Here is a 26708-nt window from a genome sequence, read left to right on the forward strand (position 1 = left end):
AATATTACATTATATACATGAATCCATGAATCACTGATTCATATGCATGATTTAAAAAAAAAAAAATCAGAAATAATAAATTAAAATAATTATTGCAAATTTTGCCATTTTATTTTAGTTAAGTAAAACAATTTCATACATAATATAGTCTTCTTTTGTTGGATTAGCTCAAAAAAGAATAAAACAAAATAAACAAAAGTAACTAGCTGTAAGACGGTAAACAAAAATTACAACATGATCTCTACATTAACAAATGCTTTGTGTAATTTCACAAAGGCTAATTAATTGATAAAAAAAATTATTTTAATAGTTGATTAATGTGCTTGAGAACCTAATTAATGCAATACTAAAGAAAAACAAAAACATGAGAAAAATGTATTATAGTGATTCAGATTTCACATGCGATGTATTTGGTCAAAATAGCAATGAATGTTTCATTTATTATATATGTTCATCATTAGTTTTAAAATCCTGAGAATTAGTTTTAAAATTAAAGAGAATATACTGAATATCATCTCTCCAATAATACAGTAAGAATACTATCTTTTTCTGGTAATAAAATTCCCGTTGCAAGTTATCTAATATGCTGTTTGGACTGAGTAACTAGATATTGTTTGTATTATTATATCTGAAGCTAAACTAACTGCCCAGCACTGCATAGCATATGTGTAAATTATGTCTCTAAAGTTTAGTTAGACTATCAGTGTGAAAAAAACACACTGCCACAGCTTTAAATTGCTTACATTGATAAATTTTAACTAGCTAGAAAAAATGGCAGCTAAGTGTGCAGTAATTTCTCCATCTCTAAAGATAATATGGTAATAAAACACTGTTTATTTCATATTTCAGCATCTATAAAGTGCATCACTATGAATAATTTTACATGTACTGTATAATTTTAAAGAGCAACCATCTTATAAAGACAACAAAAGCTTACCTTTTAAATTAATGGTCTGATTGTATTTTAACTGAATAATTTTATCAAATGCTGCATCTACATCATCCAGGGTAAATAGTTCAAAATCTTCTGTATTATGTCGTGACTAAATATACAAAAAATAAAATAAAATAAAATAAAATAAAAATAATAATAAATGAATAAATAAAAAGTTTTTTTTTTTTAATATGGGATTTCTATCTGTTTACATATCTATGTGCATGTATATGTTAATGAAAAATGTTAAATCTGCTGATTAAAATCTCTCAATCTCTCTCTCTCTCTTTTTTTTTTTTTTGTTTAAATGGAAGAAAACAGCACTCGGAATGAATTAAACTCTTAATGACTATGGTATTTTGTCTGTTACAGAGACATCTTTGAGGATACTATATAACAAATGTAATGCACATACATACAAGCAACATAAGAACAAGTGAAAGTGATTGCACTGTAAGCCTAGTCCTAGTCTCTATGGTACCCGGGGTTCTGGATAGGAAGTCTGAGAATTAGTTTTCCCATATCATTGGAAGTTTTACATAGTCATTCATCGAAGTTAGGTTTATTTATCATCATCATCATCAAATTCCTGCCATGTACCCTCAAGGGGTGTACAGGATATGACAGTACTAACATGAAAAAATTACATCATTACTAACTTCCTATCTACAATTTTCCTCCAAATCAGTCTGTTACTTGTCAAGACTCCAACATTATCAGATCTTATATTTCTATCATCTAAGGCACTTTGTACCGTATCAATCCACCTATATCTTGGTCTTCCTCTGGGTCGTTTTCCTGCCAACCTGGCAGAGATCACTTGTTTTGCTAATCTTTCCTCTCCCATTCTATTTAAGTGACCATACCATCTGAGATTAGCTCTGCTAACGCATTCCTGGATGCTGACAATGTCAAGTTCTTTCCTAATATCCTCATTTTTAATATGATATTGCCATTGATGCCATCTGTTCACGCCTCTAATCTTTCTCAGGACTCTCATATCTGCGGTCTCTAGTCTTTGGTCAAGTGTTTTACTTCTGACCCAGCTCTCAGATCCATAAGTTAAAATTGGTTTGAACACAGTCTTGTATACAGCTAATTTAGTGTTCCGACTAATTTCTTTCTTATTCCATATGAATTTATTCAATTGACTTCCCACGATACCAGCTTTGCTGATTCTGTTGTCTATTTCTATATTTAGTTTACCATCTTCAGTAAAAATTGTGCCTAAGTAGCTGAAATGTTTTACTTGTTCCACAGGTTCTCCATTCACAACACAGTTGACATTTTCAATGATTCTGCCTATTTTCATTGTCTTTGTCTTTTTATTGCTGACCTTCATACCATATCTATTACAACAGCTATTCAATTTAGTCAGAGAATCTTGCAGACTTGTAGCGGATTTATTTAGAAGTATAACATCATCCGCATAAAGCAAAGAGCTGACATTAACATCTCCAATTTTGATATCAGGTTTAATACCACATTCCTTCATAATGTGATCCATATAGATATAATATGGACAAAATAAAAAATGATGGTACAACATGACAGGTTTATTTATTAATGGATTAAATCTGGATTTTAGTCATTTGTGAAGTGTGAGGTGCGCTACATGTACACAGTGGATTACATTTATAACATAAGGATTTTTAAGGCAAACAGATGGATGAGTGCAATGTGTGACTTTGTAAAGTTGATGGGTGGTGATGTATCAGTGACTGAAGATAAGAGAAGCGACAATGTAACAAGAATGAGTGAACAAGAATTGTCTGATAGTGGAGAGAGAGAACGTGAAAGAGCAGCAAGTAAGAAGTAAGGAAGTTACGAAAAAGTGGGTGAGCAATCTTATGAAAAAAGCAATCAACAGTAGCATGAATGACATAAGCAATATGAATATAGCATAAGTCAGGAGTAGAGAATATTATACAAACATGTTGAATGACATATCAAACAGCAGAAGACAAGAAGATGCAAAACACAGAGGAACAGTAAAAGAAGAAAGGCACAATGGTAAACAAGTATGTGAATGTTTGGGATAAATTTGAAGGTAGGAAAGAGCTCATGTGTAGAGGCTTAAGTGCTGTGAGGACATCATGTTGGAGGCTTAATGGATTTTTTACAACACTCAAAAAGAATTAAAATAGAATTTAATACTTCCTATATTTCGTCTTAGTCACTAGGACATCTACGGGGATTACAAAAACAATTAATGTAACATATACACAAATAATAAACAATACTAAGCTCAACCACGTGGGTGACACTAAAGTCCTATCTAGGTAGAGCGCCCTCTAAGGGCAGTAGTAGGTGGCCTGGAATGTAAGGTGGGAACTCTGGTGATGAGTGTTTCCCAAATCTTCGGAAGCTTAATGCAACCATATTTATTGAGATTTGGTTGGTTTTTGAGAGCTGCTGCTGCTTCTAAGAAAAGTCTCTCTTTCTTGAATTTCCTGTGGTGGAGCATGGTGGTTTTCTTCCATGATACCCTGTGGGTGGTGTCCAAAACATGGTCAGCCAAGCCTGAATGGCCATAGTTGTGTTTAAAGATGTAAGACTTGTGTTCCTCTAGACGGATGGATGCTGATCTGCCTGTCTGTCCAAAGTATGCCAGCTTACAGGAACAGGGTACTTTGTAAAAGAGAGAGAGGAGGGAGCTGATCTTTCGTAGAACGGATAAGGGTAGCCAGTTTGCAGTGGGGCTTATATGCTGTGTGTAGATTGTACTGTTTTAGTATCTTGGCTATTTTTTCGGATGTGCCACGGATGTAGGGTATGGTGATGGCATTTTTAAAATCTTGTTGACGAGAAGGACAGGGAATGGGGGAGGAGTTGATTATTTTTTTGATACTGTGATCGCTGTAGCCATTGCAGAGGAAAGTGCTGTGTATGTGGTTAAGCTCAGTAGTGAGGGCGGTTCCACTGGAACAAAGATTGTGGGCTCTCTTGGTAAGAGTTTTAATAATGCCATATTGTTGAGAGGGGTGGTGGTGGGAGAGTTTGTGAATGTATCTGCCTGTGTGTGTGGGTTTTCTGTATACGGTGAAGGTAAGTGTATCATTAGGCAGGCGTGTGACTAAGGTGTCTAAGGAAGGGTAAACAATTGTTCTTTTCCTTTTTCATAGTGAACTGGATTCTTGGATGTAGACTATTGAGATGACTGAGGAAGGAGTCTAACGTGTCTGGGCCATGAGGCCAAATAGAGAACACATCATCTACATATCTTAGCCAGATAGAAGGTTTGAGTGGGGCTGAGTCTATGGCTCGTTTTTCAAAATCTTCCATATAGAAATTGGCAAGGGGGAGTGAGAGGGGGAACCCATGGCAGTTCCCTCTATCTGCTTGTAGATTTTGTTGTTCCAAGAGAAATACCCAGAGTTAATGGCAAAGGAAAAGAGATCTAAGATGTCAGAGGGAAAAACGTTTTCTAAGACAGATAAGGTGTCAATTAAGGGAATATTGGTAAACAAAGAGGAGATATCAAAGCTTACCAATATGTCTGTCTTCTTCAAGGTTAAATTTTCTGTGAGGGCTTTAAAGGGGTCGAGTTTTTTATATAGGAAGGGGACCTTCCGGTGAGGGGGATCAGAGAGTTGGCCAGCTGTTTAGATTGTCTATAGCAAGGTGCATTGGTAGCATCTACTTTAGGCCTGAGTGGGAAAGTGGGTTTGTGGATTTTTGGTAAACCGTATATTCCGGGGGGACGGGAGCGGAAAGGTTTAAGTTTTTTCGTGGCATCAGGGGGCCAGGAAGATACTATTTTGAGTAAAATTTTTAGTTTCTTAACTTGTGTTTTTGTTGGGTCGTGTTCTAGCGGGATGTAGGTAGCGCGATCGCAGAGGATAATGTTCATTTTACGATTATATTCACTGGTATTAAGAACGACTGTGGCATTACCCTTATCCGCTCTGGTGATGACGATACTTTTTTCTTTACGTAGTTTCAGGAGCCGTGCGTTGGGCATATGATAAATTACTTTTTGGCGGCGAAGAATGCGCGAGGATGTTGGCTACATCAAGTCTGATGTTGTTAGCTATCTGCGACGGTAAGCGACCGATTCCACGTTTGATGTTCACCATTACGTCAAGCACCGGCACTTCCTTCGGAGCGACTGCAAAATTACGGCCGAGGCAAAGGGCACTGACGGCATCGTCGTTGAGCCTTTTGGAGGAGAGGTTTATTACTGTCTGGAGCGGTTGAATTTTTGATTGTGATTTGTTATTCACAAGGTTGCTATATTTCTTGATGTGTTTATTTTTTATTTTTTGGAATTCCTCTCTGTGCGGAAGTTTCCGAAATGCCAGAGAGAATTGCCGTTCTTAACCCTGAACTTTGGTCGATTCTCTCTGGCATTTCGGAAACTTCCGCACAGAGAGGAATTCCAAAAAATAAAAAATAAACACATCAAGAAATATAGCAACCTTGTGAATAACAAATCACAATCAAAAATTCAACCGCTCCAGACAGTAATAAACCTCTCCTCCAAAAGGCTCAACGACGATGCCGTCAGCGCCCTTTGCCTCGGCCGTAATTTTGCAGGCGCTCCGAAGGAAGTGCCGGTGCTTGACGTAATGGTGAACATCAAACGTGGAATCGGTCGCTTACCGTCGCAGATAGCTAACAACATCAGACTTGATGTAGCCAACATCCTCGCGCATTCTTCGCCGCCAAAAAGTAATTTATCATATGCCCAATGCACGGCTCCTGAAACTACGTAAAGAAAAAAGTATCGTCATCACCAGAGCGGATAAGGGTAATGCCACAGTCGTTCTTAATACCAGTGAATATAATCGTAAAATGAACATTATCCTCTGCGATCGCGCTACCTACATCCCGCTAGAACACGACCCAACAAAAACACAAGTTAAGAAACTAAAAATTTTACTCAAAATAGTATCTTCCTGGCCCCCTGATGCCACGAAAAAACTTAAACCTTTCCGCTCCCGTCCCCCCGGAATATACGGTTTACCAAAAATCCACAAACCCACTTTCCCACTCAGGCCTAAAGTAGATGCTACCAATGCACCTTGCTATAGACAATCTAAACAGCTGGCCAACTCTCTGATCCCCCTCACCGGAAGGTCCCCTTCCTATATAAAAAACTCGACCCCTTTAAAGCCCTCACAGAAAATTTAACCTTGAAGAAGACAGACATATTGGTAAGCTTTGATATCTCCTCTTTGTTTACCAATATTCCCTTAATTGACACCTTATCTGTCTTAGAAAACGTTTTTCCCTCTGACATCTTAGATCTCTTTTCCTTTGCCATTAACTCTGGGTATTTCTCTTGGAACAACAAAATCTACAAGCAGATAGAGGGAACTGCCATGGGTTCCCCCTCTCACTCCCCCTTGCCAATTTCTATATGGAAGATTTTGAAAAACGAGCCATAGACTCAGCCCCACTCAAACCTTCTATCTGGCTAAGACATGTAGATGATGTGTTCTCTATTTGGCCTCATGGCCCAGACACGTTAGACTCCTTCCTCAGTCATCTCAATAGTCTACATCCAAGAATCCAGTTCACTATGAAAAAGGAAAAGAACAATTGTTTACCCTTCCTTAGACACCTTAGTCACACGCCTGCCTAATGATACACTTACCTTCACCGTATACAGAAAACCCACACATACAGGCAGATACATTCACAAACTCTCCCACCACCACCCCTCTCAACAATATGGCATTATTAAAACTCTTACCAAGAGAGCTCACAATCTTTGTTCCAGTGGAACCGCCCTCACTACTGAGCTTAACCACATACACAGCACTTTCCTCTGCAATGGCTACAGCGATCACAGTATCAAAAAAATAATCAACTCCTCCCCCATTCCCTGTCCTTCTCGTCAACAAGATTTTAAAAATGCCATCACCATACCCTACATCCGTGGCACATCCGAAAAAATAGCCAAGATACTAAAACAGTACAATCTACACACAGCATATAAGCCCCACTGCAAACTGGCTACCCTTATCCGTTCTACGAAAGATCAGCTCCCTCCTCTCTCTCTTTTACAAAGTACCCTGTTCCTGTAAGCTGGCATACTTTGGACAGACAGGCAGATCAGCATCCATCCGTCTAGAGGAACACAAGTCTTACATCTTTAAACACAACTATGGCCATTCAGGCTTGGCTGACCATGTTTTGGACACCACCCACAGGGTATCATGGAAGAAAACCACCATGCTCCACCACAGCAAATTCAAGAAAGAGAGACTTTTCTTAGAAGCAGCAGCAGCTCTCAAAAACCAACCAAATCTCAATAAATATGGTTGCATTAAGCTTCCGAAGATTTGGGAAACACTCATCACCAGAGTTCCCACCTTACATTCCAGGCCACCTACTACTGCCCTTAGAGGGCGCTCTACCTAGATAGGACTTTAGTGTCACCCACGTGGTTGAGCTTAGTATTGTTTATTATTTGTGTATATGTTACATTAATTGTTTTTGTAATCCCCGTAGATGTCCTAGTGACTAGGATGAAATATAGGAAGTATTAAATTCTATTTTAATTATTTTTGAGTGTTGTAAAAAATCCATTAAGCCTCCAACATGAAGTAGGAAAGAGCTGTTTGCTACCTGCATCTGAGTGAGCTTGGTAATGTGAAGCTGAGAAGCTTGTTGATGTGTGTGTGTGTGTGTGTGTGTGTGTGTGTGTGTGTGTGTGTGTGTAGAGCCAAGGAAACGAAAATTAGATGACAGGACTGTGAGCTAAAGATAGCAGCACAGATGTGAGCTTTGATATGGTCAGTTCACAAATCATTAGTATCAGTGAGTCATCCTGTGTTAATCATGTCTCCCTGGAATAGAAAAATGATGGTTATAGCATTTTTTGAAAAAACAGAAAAGATAAGAGAAGGTGAGGTGCTACTGATGATTTCAAAAGAGTTGTATCTCCTCCATATAGAAATTGAAGAAAGCAATAGCATTGAGGCTGCTTGGTGAGGTAAGCATGAATTTTAGATATTTCATTGGTTTCCTATAAACAAAATAACTAAAGAGCCATCATCATCCACTTTACAATGTATCAAGGAACAGAAGGATTCCATTATTTTCTTTTAATGCTATAAATTTTATCCTAGGCTAGGAAAAAAAAAAAAGTTGATTTTGACAAAAATATATGTAATTTTCCCAGCAAAATAAGCTAAACAGAATACACCTTATCAACATAGCAAAATGAGTGATAATAGTGAAGAGTCAGTGTTCTATGAAGCATTTAGGTAACTGTGGAGAAAGATGGCCGTCCAGCCCAATAACCTTCAACTTGCTTATCTTTTCACAAAAAATTAACTTCGGTGATAAAGGCAAATTATCTTCAAAAAGCAATTTAAGAGTTATCTTCATGATACATTGGTGAAAAACAAAACATCACAGTTCATAACATGATGTCAGAGCTGTGAAGGTGGATATCGGAACTATTCTCTATAACAACAGTGAGAAGATTCCATAAAAACTGAGACCCTATGATTGGGCACAATGAGATGCCTATTTTATGTATTTTGAAGTCGATATAGCTAAAGATTTTAAATGAAAAATCTTTAACCTCAAGAGCATAAGAGTTCCAAAGAAGTAACATCATCAAAAAAGTGATTTAATTTATTCACTTGAAATTTGATATGGTCATCAGTAACAGGTTTAGAGTAAACAATCCCTGAGAAGAAGGAAATCTTATTGCTATATTCCATATAACTCATGATAGCTGTGGCATTTCCCTTATTAGTTTTTTTTTTTTTTTTAATAACTCTTGTAGAATGTAAAGCTCTTATATCTGACTTTAAAATGCCTGAAAGTGATAATATAGAAGTATAAAAGGATGCATGCCACTTCAAACCCACAGTTAACTTGATTCCTTGTTTCTGTAATAACCATTCATGCTCCAGCAAGACTGGAATTGTTGTACATGAAGCAACGAATGATCTGAACATACTGCATGCATTCATTTTCATCATCCTGAGATCCAAGCTTCTCACAGTGATGAAAATGAATGCTGCAATCCATGTTGAGGAACATGATTATCTTCATGCTATATTTCTTGACCACCCTACACAAAAATATGATATTATCAGTGCTGAAAAACAAAGCATTATGCATTTTAAAAAGATGAGAAAAAACATAAGCACAGTGGAGAGATATTTTACTTAATTGTAATTATATAAATTTCAGTTTCTTAAATTAAAATCAGTGTAACAGAATAGCTTATGATTACATTTTTTAGTTAATAAATTATTAGTAATTTATATAATAATTATTAATAAATTATCAGTAAAAATTAACAAGTTTTTTTTTTCACTGTAAGTTCAAGAAATTTTTTGAGAGAGAACCGGTAAAATAGAGATTGGTCTGCAGTATGCATAATTTACGATGTCAACTTTTTTATAATGGGTATCACTTGCTTTTTTTTTTTTTAAGGTCTTTTATGAATTCACAGTTGAGAAGGATTTATTTATATGAAGGAGAAATCTTGGTTGGTATTCAGTAAAAATAAATCTATCATTTTTACAGTTACTCCATCATATCCTATAGCCTTGTTGGTGTTTCGTCTGCTTACAATTAATTGTAGTTCATGGTCAGACTTCTGACAGGAACATGGAGCTTATACCTCCTTAACAGTAGGCTGTAAAGGTTTGAAAGCCATTGATTTAATAATCTTCTGCCATGCAGGCACTGCTATTTATAAAGAATGTGTTAATTTCATTTACTGTAGTTTTTAGATTAGTGTTAACTAAGGGATATTATCCGTTTATGCTGCTTACCTAGAAGCAAATCCAAAGTATCTCCATTGCTTTCTTGGATTGTTGTCACAGTTCACAAATTCAGTATAAAAGAATACTACCTTTGCCTTTTTATTTTCATTCCTCACAAGCTTGTTAAATGAACCTATATTCTGTTTCAATCTGTGTATTTCTCAGATTCTTCTATGTTTTTTCTTGTATAACATTTCTTTTTTTATTTATTAAATTAATAAGTCTTTAGTTATCCATGTTTTCTTTAGAATTTTCTCTCTATTTCTTAGCACATTTTTTTGGCAGAGTGATCTTGGAAATCAGCTCCCTATAGAGTTCACTAATGTTCATTTGTTCATAAGAGGAATAATGAAGTTTGAGGCTCCTGATATATTTGTCATATTTTGTGTAATCTATTGTTTTGTTAATGTCTATACTTTCTGTAGGAATATCATTGTTTTTAATGATTTTGCCTTCTCTTTTATAATGGGTATTCTGACTATTATTGGGATATGATTTGCTACGTTTGCATATTCTGACTTTGTTACTTGTGCTTCTTACATATGAAGACATGATCGATACTATAAACCTTCATAGTTAGCTAGAAAACACTGCCTAAACCCAGATTACACAACGATATTTGTCCATTTCTCTATTATTTTTTAACAAGGTCTATGTTTTACATACCCAAAGTAATAAACTGTTTCAGTTTTGACACTTTTCAGTACTCTTTCTAGCCCCTCATTAAAATTATCTATTATGTAAATCTGTGTGGAAAGGGCATCTGTGACTCTACCACTTATTCTAGCAGAAGGCTTCACTCTCAAAACCCGATGCAGTACAGGATCATCAAATGTGGAATTTTTTTTTTTTAATTATGTGATCTATATATTAAAATAAAAATAAAGGTTTCATCCTTAAGCACAGAAGGGTTGTTTCAATGCTGATGATCTCAGTTTTCTTGGTTTTTTGGCATGATGTTTTCTCTCACTCAGTTTTTACATATTCATATTTCTGCAAATAGTTGGCCAATTTGAGTGATTTATGAATCTATTCTTTAAACTTGCTGAGTAGGATTACCCAACCACACTATTAAGTTAATTTCAGCAAATACACCTTTGTAAGGCAATTTCTTAGCATGGCATTTAAGAAGGGATTGTATCAGAGGTCTCCAGTCTTTGATTAAGTGTTTTATTTCTAACCCAGCTCTCACATCCATAAGTTAAAATTGGTTTGAATGCCATCTTATATACAGCTAATTTATCAAAATAAATTTATTCAGCTGACTTCCTACCATACCAGATTCACTAATTCTATTATCTATTTCCATATTTAATCTACCATCTCCACTAGAAAATTGTGCCTAAATAGCTGAAATGTTTTACTATAGCTTTACCATTCAGGATAAAGTTGAGGTTTTCAATGTTTCTGCTTATTTCCATTGTGAATAACTGCTGTAATTTATTTAGGAGTATAAGATCTGCATAACGTAAAGAATGGAGATTAACATCTCCAATTTTGATACCAAGTATAATACCATTTTCCTTCATAATGTGATCAATATAGATGACAAATAACAGCAGAGATAATGATCACCCTTGTTGCACACCTGATTTAACATCAAACCACATTCCTGTAACTCACAATTCTAACTGCTGATTTACAAATCAAATATAGACTATGTACTGCTCGATATAATGTCCCATTTACACCAAATAGCTGGAGCATTTTGAACAGCTCTTCTCTTGGCACCTTGACACATGCCTTTTCCAGATCTATAAAACTTGGCGTGAACCCAGCTTGTTCTCCAAGTTTCTCCTCCACAATTTTTCTTAGCTGTTTCTCAAGTATATTTACATAAATATTATTGTCTATACATAAATTCTAGACATATCAAAAACAAAAGAATAGAGTTTGTTGCCTTGATCAATATGTTGGAACCTCATATTGTAGGCATTAGTGACACCTAGCTATCAGAATCAGACATATTAACTGGTATTGAATATAAAGGGTACAGGATTTTTAGGAAGGATAGATAGGATAGGAGAGGGAGGGGTATGCTGCTAATTTTTATTTATTTATTCATATTGGAGTTTCCTCCCTTTTTCTTCCCCATCCCATTTGGGGTGAGTTAAACCCCTTCATGGGGGGGTAAGTATTTATGGCTGTAGACCGTGTGTGTTCATGGGGCTGGTTTGCCTGCTTGCGGGATGAAAAATGCCAGATAAACTGGCAGAAAAAACCCTACTGCCTGTGCCCAAGACTGGCTAACTTGGCTATTGGCTGAGGAAGATCCTCAAATTCCTCACGTCTTCGACAGGAATCAAACATGGGACACTCCTTCCCCAGTCATATGGTTGTGATGCGCACAGCCACTAGGCTAATCACGCGGACATGTTGCTAATGATATCAGATGACTTGAATCCACTTAGTGTTGAAACCTATGATTGTAGTACTAGTAACAGTATTTCATGTGGCAGTCAATTTGATGCCATCTAGTGTGAGGTGGAATCAAACAAGATCAATTACACAGTGGGGTGTTGTTACAGACCTGGTGGATCGGTTGCTAGTGATGAAGAAATGCATCACCAAATAGAGATGATGGGTGTGAAAAGAGCAATCATAATGGGAGACTTTAATTATCCAAATATTGATTGAGTAGAAGTATAATCTCATGAGAAGAATGAAACTGAATTTATTGAGCTGTGAGCAGCATGTGACAGAAGAAACTCAAGATCAAAGAGTGTTAGATTTGATTATAGTGTCAGAGGATGTTTCAGTGAAAGACAACTATTCTGCCTCAAGTAGGTAACAGTGCAGGATCATACTGAGTTCAGCGGAATGGTATCGGTTGTTGGATGGTAAGAATATCGACAGTGCATGGTAAGCAATTAAAAATACTTAAATGAAGCAATATCAGAATATGTCCCAAAAAGTTCAAAGAATAAATAAGGTAAGAGTCAAATGGATGTGTAATTTTATTAAGCAAGAGATTGTAAGAAACAGATGATGTGAAAGGGAAACTGCCTGAATAAGGATGTTGTCCTTTATGAAAATTATAAGTAGCAGGCTAGAATAGTCACAGCTGGTGCACAAAAAGCTAAGTCTAAGTATGAAAAAAAACTGGCTCTGCAAGCTAAAGACAACCCACAAGAATTCTACTGATAAGCAGAATAGAATAGAACTTTTCTGAATATAGATGGTGTGAGATTGATAGATGCAGAAGAGGTTGTTCAGAGGTTGCTAAAATCTATCAACCTGGTGTAAGCAACATTGAATTCAATAAATACTACCTCTTCACTGAATGAAGAAACTCAGGTGTATGAAGAGGAGGTATTAGAGATGTTATACAAACTGAATAACAATTCAGCAATAGGGACTGATGGACTATCAGCATGGTTGCTACAAGAGTGTACAACTGAACTGGCTATATAATTTAAGTCTCAAAACAGGGAAGATTTCACAGGAGTGGAAAAAATGTATGATAATCCCATTGCTCAAGGGTAGTACAAAGGCTGACATATCCAACTATTAATCTATCAGTATCTCTGAAGTGGTGGTGAAGAATTTACAAAATTTGGATAGTGCACATGTTCAGAAATGGGTTGACAGACAATCTCTACTTTGCAGTGAACAGCATGAGTTTACTAAGGGAAGGTCATGTTTGAGCAACTTGCTCACATTCTAATAAAATTTTACCATTAAACTAGACAAGGGGAATGGATACACCATGATACTTCTGGATTATGCTAAGGCTTTTAACAGAATACAACATGGAAGACTCTTGCATAAATTAGGGAATATGGATTTGGATTATAGAACATTAGCGTGGATAAGTCGATGGCTGACTGACAGATATCAAAAAGTGGTATACAGGGTATGCAAAATTTAAGGTAACTAGTGGTGTATCACAAGGATCAGTCCTTGGTCCACTGTTATTCAATCTATACATTAATGAGATTGGGAAGGATTTGACAGGCGACATACATCTATACTCCAGAATATTTTGCCACATTCCTGATATTTATTTTCTATATTCATATTGAACTTTCAATATGCTTTCTTGTTTTCCTTGACTGCCTCTTTAACTTCCTCAGTTCCCCATGGAGTTTGATTTTTCTACCCTTGCAGATTACCTAACCATATGCCTCTCTGGCTGAATCAATCAATATTTTCTTCAGGGATTGCTACTATATTTACCATAGTCGGTTCTTGTTTTCAAACGTGTTCATTTTTTCTTGAATAATGTTTGTGTATTTGATTCTGTAGTTCACATCTGATAGCTGTTCAACTTTGAATCCTTTCAAAACTTTTTACACACCTTTCTTTGTACAAAGGAATCCAAATTGCATGCAGTGGTACGTTGTGGCCTGAAATTAAATTAAAATGAACTAAATTGCTTAAATTAAATTAAAATTAATTACAGTTAAGTTATTATTTTACACAATTTTGTATGACAATTTCCCATACTTTAGGGATGGCAAGAACATCATTGCTGCCACTTACAAACCCATCAACCAGATCCAAAACTTGTTACCCTTGCCTAAAGACAAACTTTCACCTATGCTACTACTTGGTGTATATGAGGTTCCATGCTCCTGTAAACTCTCTTATTTTGGACAGACAGGCAGATCAGTTTTTAAACACATTTCGGAACATCAAGACCATATCTGCCTCATCAAACCACATAAATCAGGCCTTGCTCAACACGAAGTTGAAAACCCAAACCACAAGAGTGGTTTGGGTTTTCAAACACATGTGGTTCACATGTGTTAAACTTAGTCATGAATTCTCCACAGGTTTCTCTATATAATCAAGTCTTATTCCTACATGGGGAAATGACACCACAGAAGACGGACTTACTAGGCAAACTTCAACTGAAACAGGGTAAGCTATGTGCAAGTATCTCCTTTTAAAAAAGGTGCAGATGCATAAACTTATTTCAACGTTCGCTACGCTCATCATCATCATCATCAAATTCCTGCCATGTACCCTCAAGGGGTGTACAGGATATGATAGTACTACATGAAAAAATTACATCATTACTAACCTCCTATCTACAATTTTCCTCCAAATCAGTCTGTTACTTGTCAAGACTCCAACATTATCAGATCTTATATTTCTATCGTCTAAGGCACATTGTACCATATCAATCCACCTATATTTTGGTCATCCTCTGGGTCGTTTTCCTGCAAACCTAGCTGAGAACACTTGTTTTGCTAATCTTTCCTCTCCCATTCTATTTAAGTGACCATACCACCTGAGATTAGCTCTGCTAACGCATTCCTGGATTCTGACAATGTCAAGTTCTTTCCTAATATCCTCGTTTTTAATATGATATTGCCATTGATGCCATCTGTTCATGCCCCTAATCTTTCTCAGGACTCTCATATCTGTGGTCTCTAGTCTTTGGTCAAGTGTTTTACTTCTGACCCAGCTCTCAGATCAATAAGTTAAAACTGGTTTGAACACTGTCTTGTATACAGCTAATTTAGTGTTCCGACTAATTTCTCTCTTATTCCATATGAATTTATTCAATTGACTTCCCACCATACCAGCTTTGCTGATTCTGTTGTCTATTTCTATATTGAATTTACCATCTTCACTAAAAATCGTGCCTAAGTAGCTGAAATGTTTTACTTGTTCCACAGGTTCTCCATTCACAAAACAGTTGACATTTTCAATGATTCTGCCTATCGCTAAGCTAAAGGAAGTTATGAAATCACCAGGTGCCCATAAAATCTATCAAAAAGCAAGCCATTCACTACTTTTGAATCAATTACGAGATGCCAAACATAAAATGGCAACAAATAATTTAAAAATTATAGAACTAGAAGCAGATTTGTCAAACATGCTAAATCAAGAATTGATACAAGTGATTATTAGTGTCTCAAAAAACTCAGTCTGCAGTGTTTGTTATTAGTGTCTGCAGTCTACAAATTCTCAGTCTGTCTTATCAGTATTCCATAATCCTGATATTTTTAACACTCTCCTTTGCACTCTCCATTGTATCAGAATCATCTCGGAAACCAGGAGACCAGACTGGCAGACAATAGTCCAAGTGAGGTTTTATCAAAGCCTGGTAAAGAGGCAAAATGACTTCTTTATCATTACGTGTCAAAGTTCGTTTCAGCACTGCAATTATCCTTTCAGTTGTATATACAATATTTGCTATATGGCCTCTGCACTTCAACTTCTTATCTGCTAAAACTCCAAGATATATAACCTGATTAGTTTCTCCTAGCATAATCCCACCATAATATCATATGACACTTGTTATCTAATCACAACAAAGTGCATGAATTTGCATTTATTAACATTGAACTAACAACCTTTCAAAGTCTGATGTGGATTTCATGATGATGATTCTTTTACAGCCATTGTGAGCTGCAGTATAGGCAGAGTGATCAGGTGGAGTTTTGGTCTCAAGACATTTGTGGCATGCAGATATTTTTTCTTTTACAGCGTTGGCACGCTTTTTGAGAGCTATGGCATGAAAATGGTGGCTATGAATTTAGAGTGGAATAAGGGATGAAAGCCTTCATTGTGAGGATGATTTCTGTTATTCTCTCTGTAGCAGGCATTTGAATCAGAAGTGAAGCAGTATTCAGGCCATGAGAGGGAGGAATATATGTCATGGAGCTCATTCCATTTGGTACCCTTGTACTGCTAAAGGACACAAGACTGAGAATTAGTGGATGAAGGTCGCTCTGTGGCAAAAGAACGACATACAACGAATGTGCTTGCTTGTCATATGACTGTTTTTAACAAAATAACTGGTTTATGTAAGTCACCATAGTATATTTTAATTTGGTATCTAGTGCTTCGTGATGCTGTTGTCAGCTAACAGCAAAGCATGTCGACGTTTTATTTTAAACTGTATTAACAATATTCTTAATGAGTGTATATCTCAGTATCTTACTTTTTCAAACTACTGGAGAAAAAGAAAAAAAAAAAAGTCCTTGCATGAATCTTTTATATGAGCAGTGCTATTCTAAAGAAAATTCATTATAGAAAACTATTCGTAATGGATCCTATAAGTTTGCTATAATATGTTCAGAATATGTTTTTATTTATGAATACATAAATAGTGTAGTTAACTCACCTGAAACAGATCATACATAAACATCTGTCCCATTTTGTATACCGGAATAGTTGAATATATAGGACAATTAAGATTGCACTTTCCAACCATGTAGGGCAATGCACCTAAATGAAGAGTGTCTGGATAAGACAGGAGAACAGCATCAACTTGACTAATATGCCTGAAATAAAAATAATAAACATCAGAATCATATAAAATTACTAGTAATTTTTTTTTTAACTTATGGTCATTTCTCAGGGAAAAAAATTACAAGTATCTGGAAGGCTCATACGAACTATAATGCCTATCACATCTTTAAATTATTTCAGTGGTATGACTGTCATGACTACCTCAGGTGACCATTTCATTCATTCACTCAATAAAGAAATATCTGATATCCATACTCATGCTAACCACACTCTTGCAGAACCTCCAGGGACAAACCTTTGTTCTCTCTCCTGTCCAGCCATATATTGAAACATTTCTTTAGCATCTCTTCTATAAAACCCCTTTAATAACTTATAATTCCATCATATCCCCTCTTTTCTTGTCAGCTAAATGTTTAGCCCACAAACCTGTCTATCTTCAAAGGGCACACTCCAAATACCAACACTCTGGTCACATGCCTCTGAATCTCTCCAACACTTCAGTATTCTTCAAAAAATTCAAGCAATCACATCTATACACAACAGACTGGATGCAGTTGCAAAGCCTTACAGGAGAATAATAACATCCTTCTCCTTATCCAAACATCTAATTGATGTTAAGAAACATCAATTAGATGTTTCTTAACATCAATTAGATGTTAAGAAACATCTAATTGATATTCCGTCAATATAATGCACAGCTTGAAATCTCTTCAGTGCTAAATGCATTACCATATCCTTTGTACATATGTTAGTCTATTCAATCAACTACAGGCCTTTTCCAGTTTAGCATCATAGCAGACAACTCAAACTCAGTATTCCCCTCAAATCTTTCTCAGTATCATTAATGTACAAACTTAATGGCAATGGCCCAATTATAAAGCCATATTGCACACCACTGATCACTTGATTTCTTTTTGATTCAACTCCACCATACAGTACTCTGATATCTATCCATCAGCCTTCTCTTATTTATGTCACCAGCTTGGTGCCTATCCCCACATGGCCCAACTTATCATTATAAAATATCATATTCCTATCCACTTGTTCCTAAAGTATTCTAGGACACTAACTGGTCTATAGTTTGCTATCTTTTTTTTTCTTCTTTTTCTGAGCCTCTTTTATGTAATGGAACTAACTTGCCCTCTTTCCCCTCCCTCAGAACTCTGTCAATGCTGAGACTTAAAATTAAACTGCCTGTTTAGATGCACTACCATTTCTCAAACTTTCCCATAACTCCCATCCAACTCTATGGCTATATTCACACAGATAACCTAAACATCTCCAAGTTCAGCTACTCTTATTTTCATATTGAGCTCTGTTACATCAGTCACTGGATAAAACAGATTTGAAAAAAGTGTTATCAGCCTTCTAAAACCCACTGTATGGCATAGACCTCTTCTAATTTTCTCCACTCTTGCATCTCACAGGCATTTCCTGCTATTCCTATGACCTCATCCTATGTCTTTCGCTGGATCTCTTGCTCTCGTTGAGAATTATTCCAAATTATAGTATTCTGTCCTCTCATCCTGGCTGCAAGGCTAGCCCAGCTCCATTTTAACTATTACAGTTGTGAATAAATCAATTCCTGTAATCTGATCCGTGCTCTTAATTTCTGCTTGAATTCCTCCCTAATTGGATTTATGTTCTAAATCTAAAGGACCAAGTTTGCAAACTGTATATCAATCTGGAATATGGCATTTATCTGCTCTCTTTTAAGAGAGACTGATAACCTTCATTCACTGGATGAATTGCCAGTAATTATCCCATGCTGATTTATTCTGGACTGTATTTCTAGGTCTTATCAATGTTGAAGGATATTTGTCCCAATCTGGTGTGGATACTTGGACTTTTTAACTAACTAAATTTATTTAGCTAATTAGATTAATAAGCCAATGTTTTGCCTCTTTGTGTCCAAAAAGAGGCATCTTTTTTTTTTTGGACACAAAGAAATATACTGAGCATATGCATGCAGGTACACTAGTAGGAAAGCAAACACAGACTGACTGGTGGTGGTCACTAAGAGGTGGGCTTCTACAGTTCTAAATGGCATCCTCTCTGGGTGTGGTGATGGACAACTGCTGAAGGTCTCAAAATGAATCCCCTATTTTTTTAACAATGTGATACAGCTGAACCATAAATGGTCTCCTTAATTTAAATCTGGAGTGCTTAAGGGTCAAAGCTGTATAACTGAGAGGAGACCTCCACATAGCCTTTAAAGGAATGCGGACAACCGACCAGGGCTTCTGACCTAATGTCCAATCCTCACCTTCTCGTGGTGCCCCATGTTGGGTATCTACTTTGATACTGAACGAACGAGGATGGGCTGGCAATTTGGGATTTAGCCGACCAAATTGTATTCTTATTGGTTAAACCAAAATAAAAAATGATGGTACAACATGACAAAATTTCATGCCGGCTGGGGCGTCGCCCGGTTAAACAAGGCCCCCGTTGTTTTCGCCAGGGAACCAGGGCGAACAGCGAAAAGTCAGCAACTGGAACAAATCTGAAAACAAACCCCAACTCAACATCACCAGAGTTAAAGATCGGTACTATCAACGTAAGAAGCCTGAATGGCAAAGAAATGGAGCTAGCTGAGGAATTAGATAAGTACCAGATCGACATAATAGGGGTGACTGAAACAAAAAAGACCAAAACTGGTGAGATCTTTCTGAGCAATAAATACAAAATGTTATATTCAGGCAATAACAATCAAGGAAAAGAAGGAGTAGCCATAGTATTCAACACAAAATACGAGGCTAATCTTCTCGAATGGCAGTCAGTCTCAAGTAGAGTAATGTGGGCAAATATGAGAATGGGGAACTGAACAATGACACTTATTTGATCCTATGGTCCCACAGAAGGTTCTACTAAGGTAGAAGTGGAGGAATTTTTTGAGGCTTTAGAAAAAGCAACTGACACAATGAAAAAGGAAAAGTTGGCCCTTGTTGGGGATCTAAATAGTAGAGTAGGAAATGATTGTGAAACATACAAAAATATTTTGGGAAAATTTGGAGAAAAGAGCAAAGCTAATAATAATGGCAAATATCTGTTGGATTTCTGCTCAGGACATGGACTGGTTATTACTAACACCATGTTCCAACATAAAAATGTGCACAAATTCACATGGAGAGAAGAGGCTAGGAATAAGAAAAGTCTCGTTGACTATGTTATTGTTGATAGTGATGTTTTCTCCCTGGTGCAGGACACCAGAGTGTACAGAGGATTTGAAATTGGAAGTGATCACTATTTAGTCTTGAGCAGGATAAAATTGAATTTCATATTGAAAAGAATAACATGTAAGAAAGTTTTAAAGCGAATAAAATTTGAGCAGCTCTCAGATGTGAACTGTAGACTAAAATACAGAAATATTATTGAAAAGAAAATGAAAGAGTTTGAGAACAGGAATCAAACCTTGGAGATTCAGTGGCAAACTCTGAAGGAAACATTGATTGATTCTGCCAGAGAGGCATGTGGTGAGGTTGTGTACAAGGATAAAAAAATCAGAACTCCCTGGTGGACACAGGAAGTTAAAGAGGCAGTGAAGGAAAAGAAGAAAGCATATCAAAAGTTCCTAGCAAATAAGTCAGCTTTTACTCTTACAGAATACAGAGACAAATGTAAGAAAGCTAAACAGTGTGTAAAACTAGCTAAACAAAAGTCATGGGAGGACTTTGGCAAGAATATAGAAAATAAATATCAAGAAGGTGGCAAAATATTCTGGAGGTTGTTGAAGAAGCTTAGGAATGGAGGAAAGAGTACTGTAAAAGGAATTAGAGATGATAAAGGTGAAATGAAAACAGGAGAAAAAGATATCCTTGAAGTATGGAGTAATTACTTTGAAATACTGCTAAATGAAACAAGCAGTGATGACAGCACAGTGATAAAAAACACTGACCAGGCATGCAGTCAGGAATACATATCCATACTTGAAGTATAAAAAGCCATCAAAGGCTTGAAATGTGGAAAGGCAGCAGGAGTAGATGATATTCGACCAGAAATGCCGAAGTATGGTGGTATAAGAGTCTTACAGTGGCTGCACTGCATAGTTCAGAAAGCCTGGACAGAGGGACGAATTCCCGATGATTGGAGTAGAGCTCTCATAGTACCCATATATAAAAAGGGAAATAAAACTGCATGTGAGAATTACAGAGGTATTTCCCTACTGAGTATTCCTGGCAAGATCTATGCAAGTATACTTGAGAAACGGTTGAGAAGAATTGTGGAAGAAAAGCTTGGTGAAGAACAAGCTGGATTCAGGCCAAATAGAGGCTGTCAGGATCAGATCTTCACTTTACGACAAATAGTGGAGAAAGCATGGGAATATAACAAAGATCTGTATTTAAGTTTTGTCGATTTGGAAAAGGCATATGACAAGGTGCCAAGAGAGAAGCTATTCAATACGCTGCAGTTATATGGTGTCAATGGGGCATTATATCAAGCAATACTTAGTCTTTATTTGAGTTGTGAGTCAGCAGTTAGAATTGAAGGAAGTACAGGAAGATGGTTTAATGTTAAATCTGGTGTGACACAAGGATGTACATTATCCCCTCTGTTATTCATTATCTATATGGATTACATTATGAAGGAAAGCGGTATTAAGCATGATATCAAAATTGGAGATGTTAATGTCAGCTCTTTGCTTTATGCGGATGATGTTATACTTCTAAATAAATCCGCTACAAGTCTGAAAGATTCTCTGACTAAATTGAATAGCTGTTGTAATAGATATGGTATGAAGGTCAGCAATAAAACGACAAAGACAATGAAAATAGGCAGAATCATTGAAAATGTCAACTGTGTTGTGAATGGAGAACAAGTAAAACATTTCAGCTACTTAGGCACAATTTTTACTGAAGATGGTAAACTAAATATAGAAATAGACAACAGAATCAGCAAAGCTGGTATCGTGGGAAGTCAATTGAATAAATTCATATGGAATAAGAAAGAAATTAGTCGGAACACTAAATTAGCTGTATACAAGACAGTGTTCAAACCAGTTTTAACTTATGGATCTGAGAGCTGGGTCAGAAGTAAAACACTTGACCAAAGACTAGAGACCGCAGATATGAGAGTCCTGAGAAAGATTAGAGGCGTGAACAGATGGCATCAATGGCAATATCATATTAAAAATGAGGATATTAGGAAAGAACTTGACATTGTCAGCATCCAGGAATGCGTTAGCAGAGCTAATCTCAGATGGTATGGTCACTTAAATAGAATGGGAGAGGAAAGATTAGCAAAACAAGTGTTCTCTGCCAGGTTGGCAGGGAAACGACCCAGAGGAAGACCAAGATATAGGTGGATTGATACGGTACAAAGTGCCTTAGACGATAGAAATATAAGATCTGATAATGTTGGAGTCTTGACAAGTAACAGACTGATTTGGAGGAAAATTGTAGATAGGAAGTTAGTAATGATGTAATTTTTTCATGTTAGTACTGTCATATCCTGTACACCCCTTGAGGGTACATGGCAGGAATTTGATGATGATGATGATGATGATGATAATTTAAATCTACTTCTGTATAGGAGGGAGGTGTTTTGGGATAAACCACCCTGGATACAATCACTGGATCCAATGGGTGTGGAGGGGGGAAGAAATCTCTCTTAGATAGAAATAATTTTAAATTAGAGAAACTATTTATGGAATCACCATGGCACTACAACATTCCCCAGCCTTATAAATTCAGCAGCATCACACTGTCAAAAATCTGGGAGACCTACAGCAAGTGCCAATCACTGCACCCATAGAGGGCACCAGTGAGGAATGTAAGAGCCCACCTTTTACAATTAGTCTGTGTTTGCCTTTCTGCTAATGTGCTTGCGTGCACGTGCTCAATATATTTCTTTGTGTTCATGACGATGCTTTGGGGACCAAGGTAAAATATTAGCTTATGAATCTAATTAGATAAATAAATTTAATTAATTATTAGCTTCAGATGTCTGTTTATTTCATTAAACAACATGAATTTTTGAACTGTTAAGTCATGATTTTTGTTCTTTGTAAAATTCGTTAAAAAAAAAGTGAAAGTGATTATGCATTAATTCAACTGTTTCTTCTGCTTCTTCACCTCCTAATCATCAGCATTTGCTAAAGTTATTTTTCAATAATCATTCTTCCTTTTACTTACCACATAGCAAAATAACTCTTTGGGATGAAAATAGTACTGTTAGTATTACCATGTAATGCTTAGATTGGTAATCGTAATTATTTTAATGAATTAACAAAATTATTTTTTGGTAATCCTGTACTGGAGAGGTTTTTCAATCTACAGTATATCAGATCTGTGGATGGCCAGAAAGTTCAGAGGAAAGAAGAAATGTGTTGATGTTGGATATAGAATAGTCTACAGGCCTTCATTCCCAACATTTTCTTCTTTAATATTGGGAATGAAGGCCTGCAGACTATTCTCATCTTTCTGGCCATCCATAGAATGAAATGAATGATGAGGATGAAAAATTTGTTGTGCAAGTTTGAAGTTTAACTGCAAAAAGGTGCTGAAGAACTGTTGTATCTGTTTCAACAGATGTAGAGGCAAATGGGAGAATTAGTGAAATTCAACTATAATATTTACAGAAAATTAAAACAGCAGAAATTGAACTGGCATAAAACACATCATTAATCAAACCAATTGCTCTCTTCTTTATGAGTCAAATAATTAAGCAACCTCATAAAGGCATTATCCCAAATATGAATGTCGTATTCAATGAGTGGTATGAAGTTAACAGAGGTTCAGCAGTCATGTAACAAGTTGAGAGAAAAAGACAACCTAATTTCTTGGATGCTAAAGAGGCAATATTTGTAATATGTTCAAGTCAGCTCTTGGAAGATCCTGTAACCTCTAGAGAGAGAGCACGTCCCCTGGGTGGCAGATAGGGGAGCTCACCAGATATGATGGCGTGGTCCAAATTTGCTGAATAAGGACTCATGGACCAACAGGACCACAGCAGGCTATCACCTTGATAGCAAGGGAAGTGGCTTTCCCATGGTCCCCTAGCTGGGTCTATTTTTTTTATTCTTCAGCCAACTCTTGTTAACTCATGATCCTAATGCTATTTAGAGTGTTCGAGGGCTATGGGTCATTCTATGTCTATCTCTATATCTTCTCTTTAAAATTTCCTCATACCACTTTAAGGAAAGCTTGAAGGCCTCAAGATGGCAGCCCATCACCAAGCTAGACTGCAGATGGCCAGTAACCTTCTCAATTGAAATTTTAACTCACTAAAAAAATCACAACGATAGTAAACAGACAGACTTTTTTGGTAACGAACCGGCTTGGAATAAGGATTCGAGAAGAAAACGATCGAAAACAAAAGAAAAGCAGAAACCTATTGGAATATAGCTACCTGGAATGTGAGAAGTATCCACAATTCATAGAACTGGACCAAGCATTAGAAGAAAGAAATTTAAAAATAGCAGTAATTACAGAATCTAAAAAAAAGCAAAAGAGAGAGAGCTAAATCTGGTGTAATGATCTTTTTACATAAATCTCTTAGAGATTTATGTAAAAAGATCATTATAAACCATTTTGCAACTTTTGGAGCAATAGAATAATAGAAATGAGAATTAAAATAGACAGAGGCGATATGACAGTAATTGGAACTTACACACCCGAAGAAGGAAAAGAGGATGGCTCGGGAAAACTTTTACACACAACTGCAAAACATTTTAATTAAGACCAATCCTAGGGATCACATCTTGGTAATAGGCTATCTTAATGCAAGCATTCGCAATAAACCAAACATAGGACCTATAAGAGAACTTAACTGTAATAGGAATGGAAACAGATTAAGAGATTTTACCATAAGCAATAACCTTAAAATAATGAGCACCACCTTCAAACATAAAGACATTCACAGATACACCTGGGAAGCAAGAGACATAAGAAGCGTATACGAAGGATCTGAAATAGAATCAGATCATCACCTTTTAATTGGAAAAATAAAATAGGAACTAAGATGGAAAACAATAAAAAAAACATACGGAAAATAGAAACTTCAAATCCTTTAAAGTTAGACTTCTAGACGACAATAGCATTAACATTAAAGATGTGTACCAAAAAAAAATAAAGAACTGTATGATAAATATAAAAGAAAATCAGAACATAGAAGAAGAAGAATGGTCACCCCTAAAAATCATAATGACAAAAGCTGCAAAAGAAAGTTCAGGAACAAAGAAAAAGTGGAAAAGAAAAAGAGGCCTTAGGGACTGGTATGGCGACATTAAATGCATTATTGAAAAAAAGAAAAAAGCATATAAAAACCTGCTCAACCTGAAAACAACAGAATCAAACATCGAATACAACAGAAAAAGAGCAATAGCAAAAGCAGTACGCACGAGAATAAACAGAAACAGATGGGACAATTTTGTAACAAAATTAGAGAGAGACTGTACTCTCAAAAGCCCTAACACATATCAAATCCTTAAAGATCTAAATAATGAAACTAGAGAAAAAGCAGATATTAATACAATTAAAATAGAAACATGGCAAACTTACTACCGAGATCTGTGGTATGATGAAAACATTCAAAACAGAAAACCACCTTTGTAAACAGCTTGGACAACTTGGAAAACATTGCCCTAGAAGAAGACAACATAAACTTGAAACTTATCCCGTCGATGACATGAGGAGCTTAAGGATCTTCCTCAGCCATAGCCAAGTTAGCCAGTCTTGGGCGTGGACACCAGGGTCCCCCCCCCACAGTTTATCTGGGATTTTTTATCCTGCAAGCAGGCAAACCGGCCCTGTGACACACACGGATACAGTCAGGAATACTGAAGACAATCCCTCCAGCCACAGGTCTGAATCGTCAGCTATGCCAGTCCCAAACCCGGATAAAAACAGGGGGGATTGAGGTGGTGCCGTACCTCCCCGTAAAAGTGGCTCACGGACGCTGAATCACCATACGAAATGAATGAATGAATCCCGTCCCTGTAGTGGTTCTCAGTAAGATCTGCAAAATACCCCTTTACAACTGCAATCACCTCTTGATTCAAAGAAAAATGCTGACCAGCAAGGAAGAGTTTTAGTTTCAAGAAGAGATGGAACTTGGAGGGAGCCAAATCTGGGGAATAGGGTGGATGTTCCAACATTTCATAGTGCAGATCCCTTAATTTGCTTAATTTTCTATTGCAAACCGGGTCTTTTCTCATGAATTTTTTCGTCTAGTCTAGTTAAAAGATCGGAATAATATTCCCTGGTTATTGTTTTGCCATTTTCAAGATAATTAATAAACAAAATGCCTTTAGCATCCCAAAACACCAATGTCATGACCTTTCCTGCTGATGGAACCGACTTTGTCTTCTTTGCCGCTGAACAACCAGCTTCTGTCCACTGTTTTGACTGCTGTTTGGATTCTAGTGTGTAATGGTGAATTACAAGTCTCATCCATAGTACTAAATCGACACACAAAATCAGTTTTATTCTTGTTAAAACGCTCTAAGCACTTCAGAGATTTTCATGCGAGTGCGATTTTGATCTGCTGTGAGCAACACAGCACCCATTTTGCGCAAAGCTTTTTCATATGCAATTCGTCATGCAAAATATACCCTACACGTTCTTTTGAAATGCAATTGCACGCACTCTGACTTGCTGGTCATCCAATACTATATCATGCACTTGATCAATGATTTCTGGTGTTACACTTACACTTTTTGGATGTCCTTCATGTGGATCATCTTCAAGGCTGGTATGGCCACGTTTAAACTCGGCAGCCCATTTCTTAATTGTCGAAAATGAAGGAGAAGTAAACTCCCATAAACTTTTATGAACTTCGAATGAATTTCTTTTGGCACTAAACCTTCTTTTACAAAGAAT

The 26708-nt window shown here is 36.5% G+C and overlaps 1 protein-coding gene across 5 annotated transcripts in view; it reads right to left on the reverse strand.

The window, feature by feature from the left end:
* The window catches only part of Cpsf100 (cleavage and polyadenylation specificity factor subunit 2), a 325511-nt gene that overhangs the window by 262358 nt on the left and 36445 nt on the right, over positions 1-26708 (reverse strand). For all 5 annotated transcript variants that reach the window (XM_090399663.1, XM_090399659.1, XM_090399662.1 and 2 more), the window contains exons 3-4: positions 16763-16922; positions 938-1043 (exon numbers count right to left, since the gene is read on the reverse strand). In XM_090399663.1, the coding sequence (XP_090255789.1) occupies positions 938-1043; positions 16763-16922 (266 nt within the window). The remainder of the gene's footprint in view (positions 1-937; positions 1044-16762; positions 16923-26708) is intronic.

Source organism: Typopeltis vanoorti, chromosome 10, assembly GCF_054136105.1.
Source record: "Typopeltis vanoorti isolate ZY-2024b chromosome 10, IOZ_Tvanoo_1.0, whole genome shotgun sequence".
NCBI classification, from domain to species: Eukaryota; Metazoa; Arthropoda; class Arachnida; order Uropygi; family Thelyphonidae; genus Typopeltis; species Typopeltis vanoorti.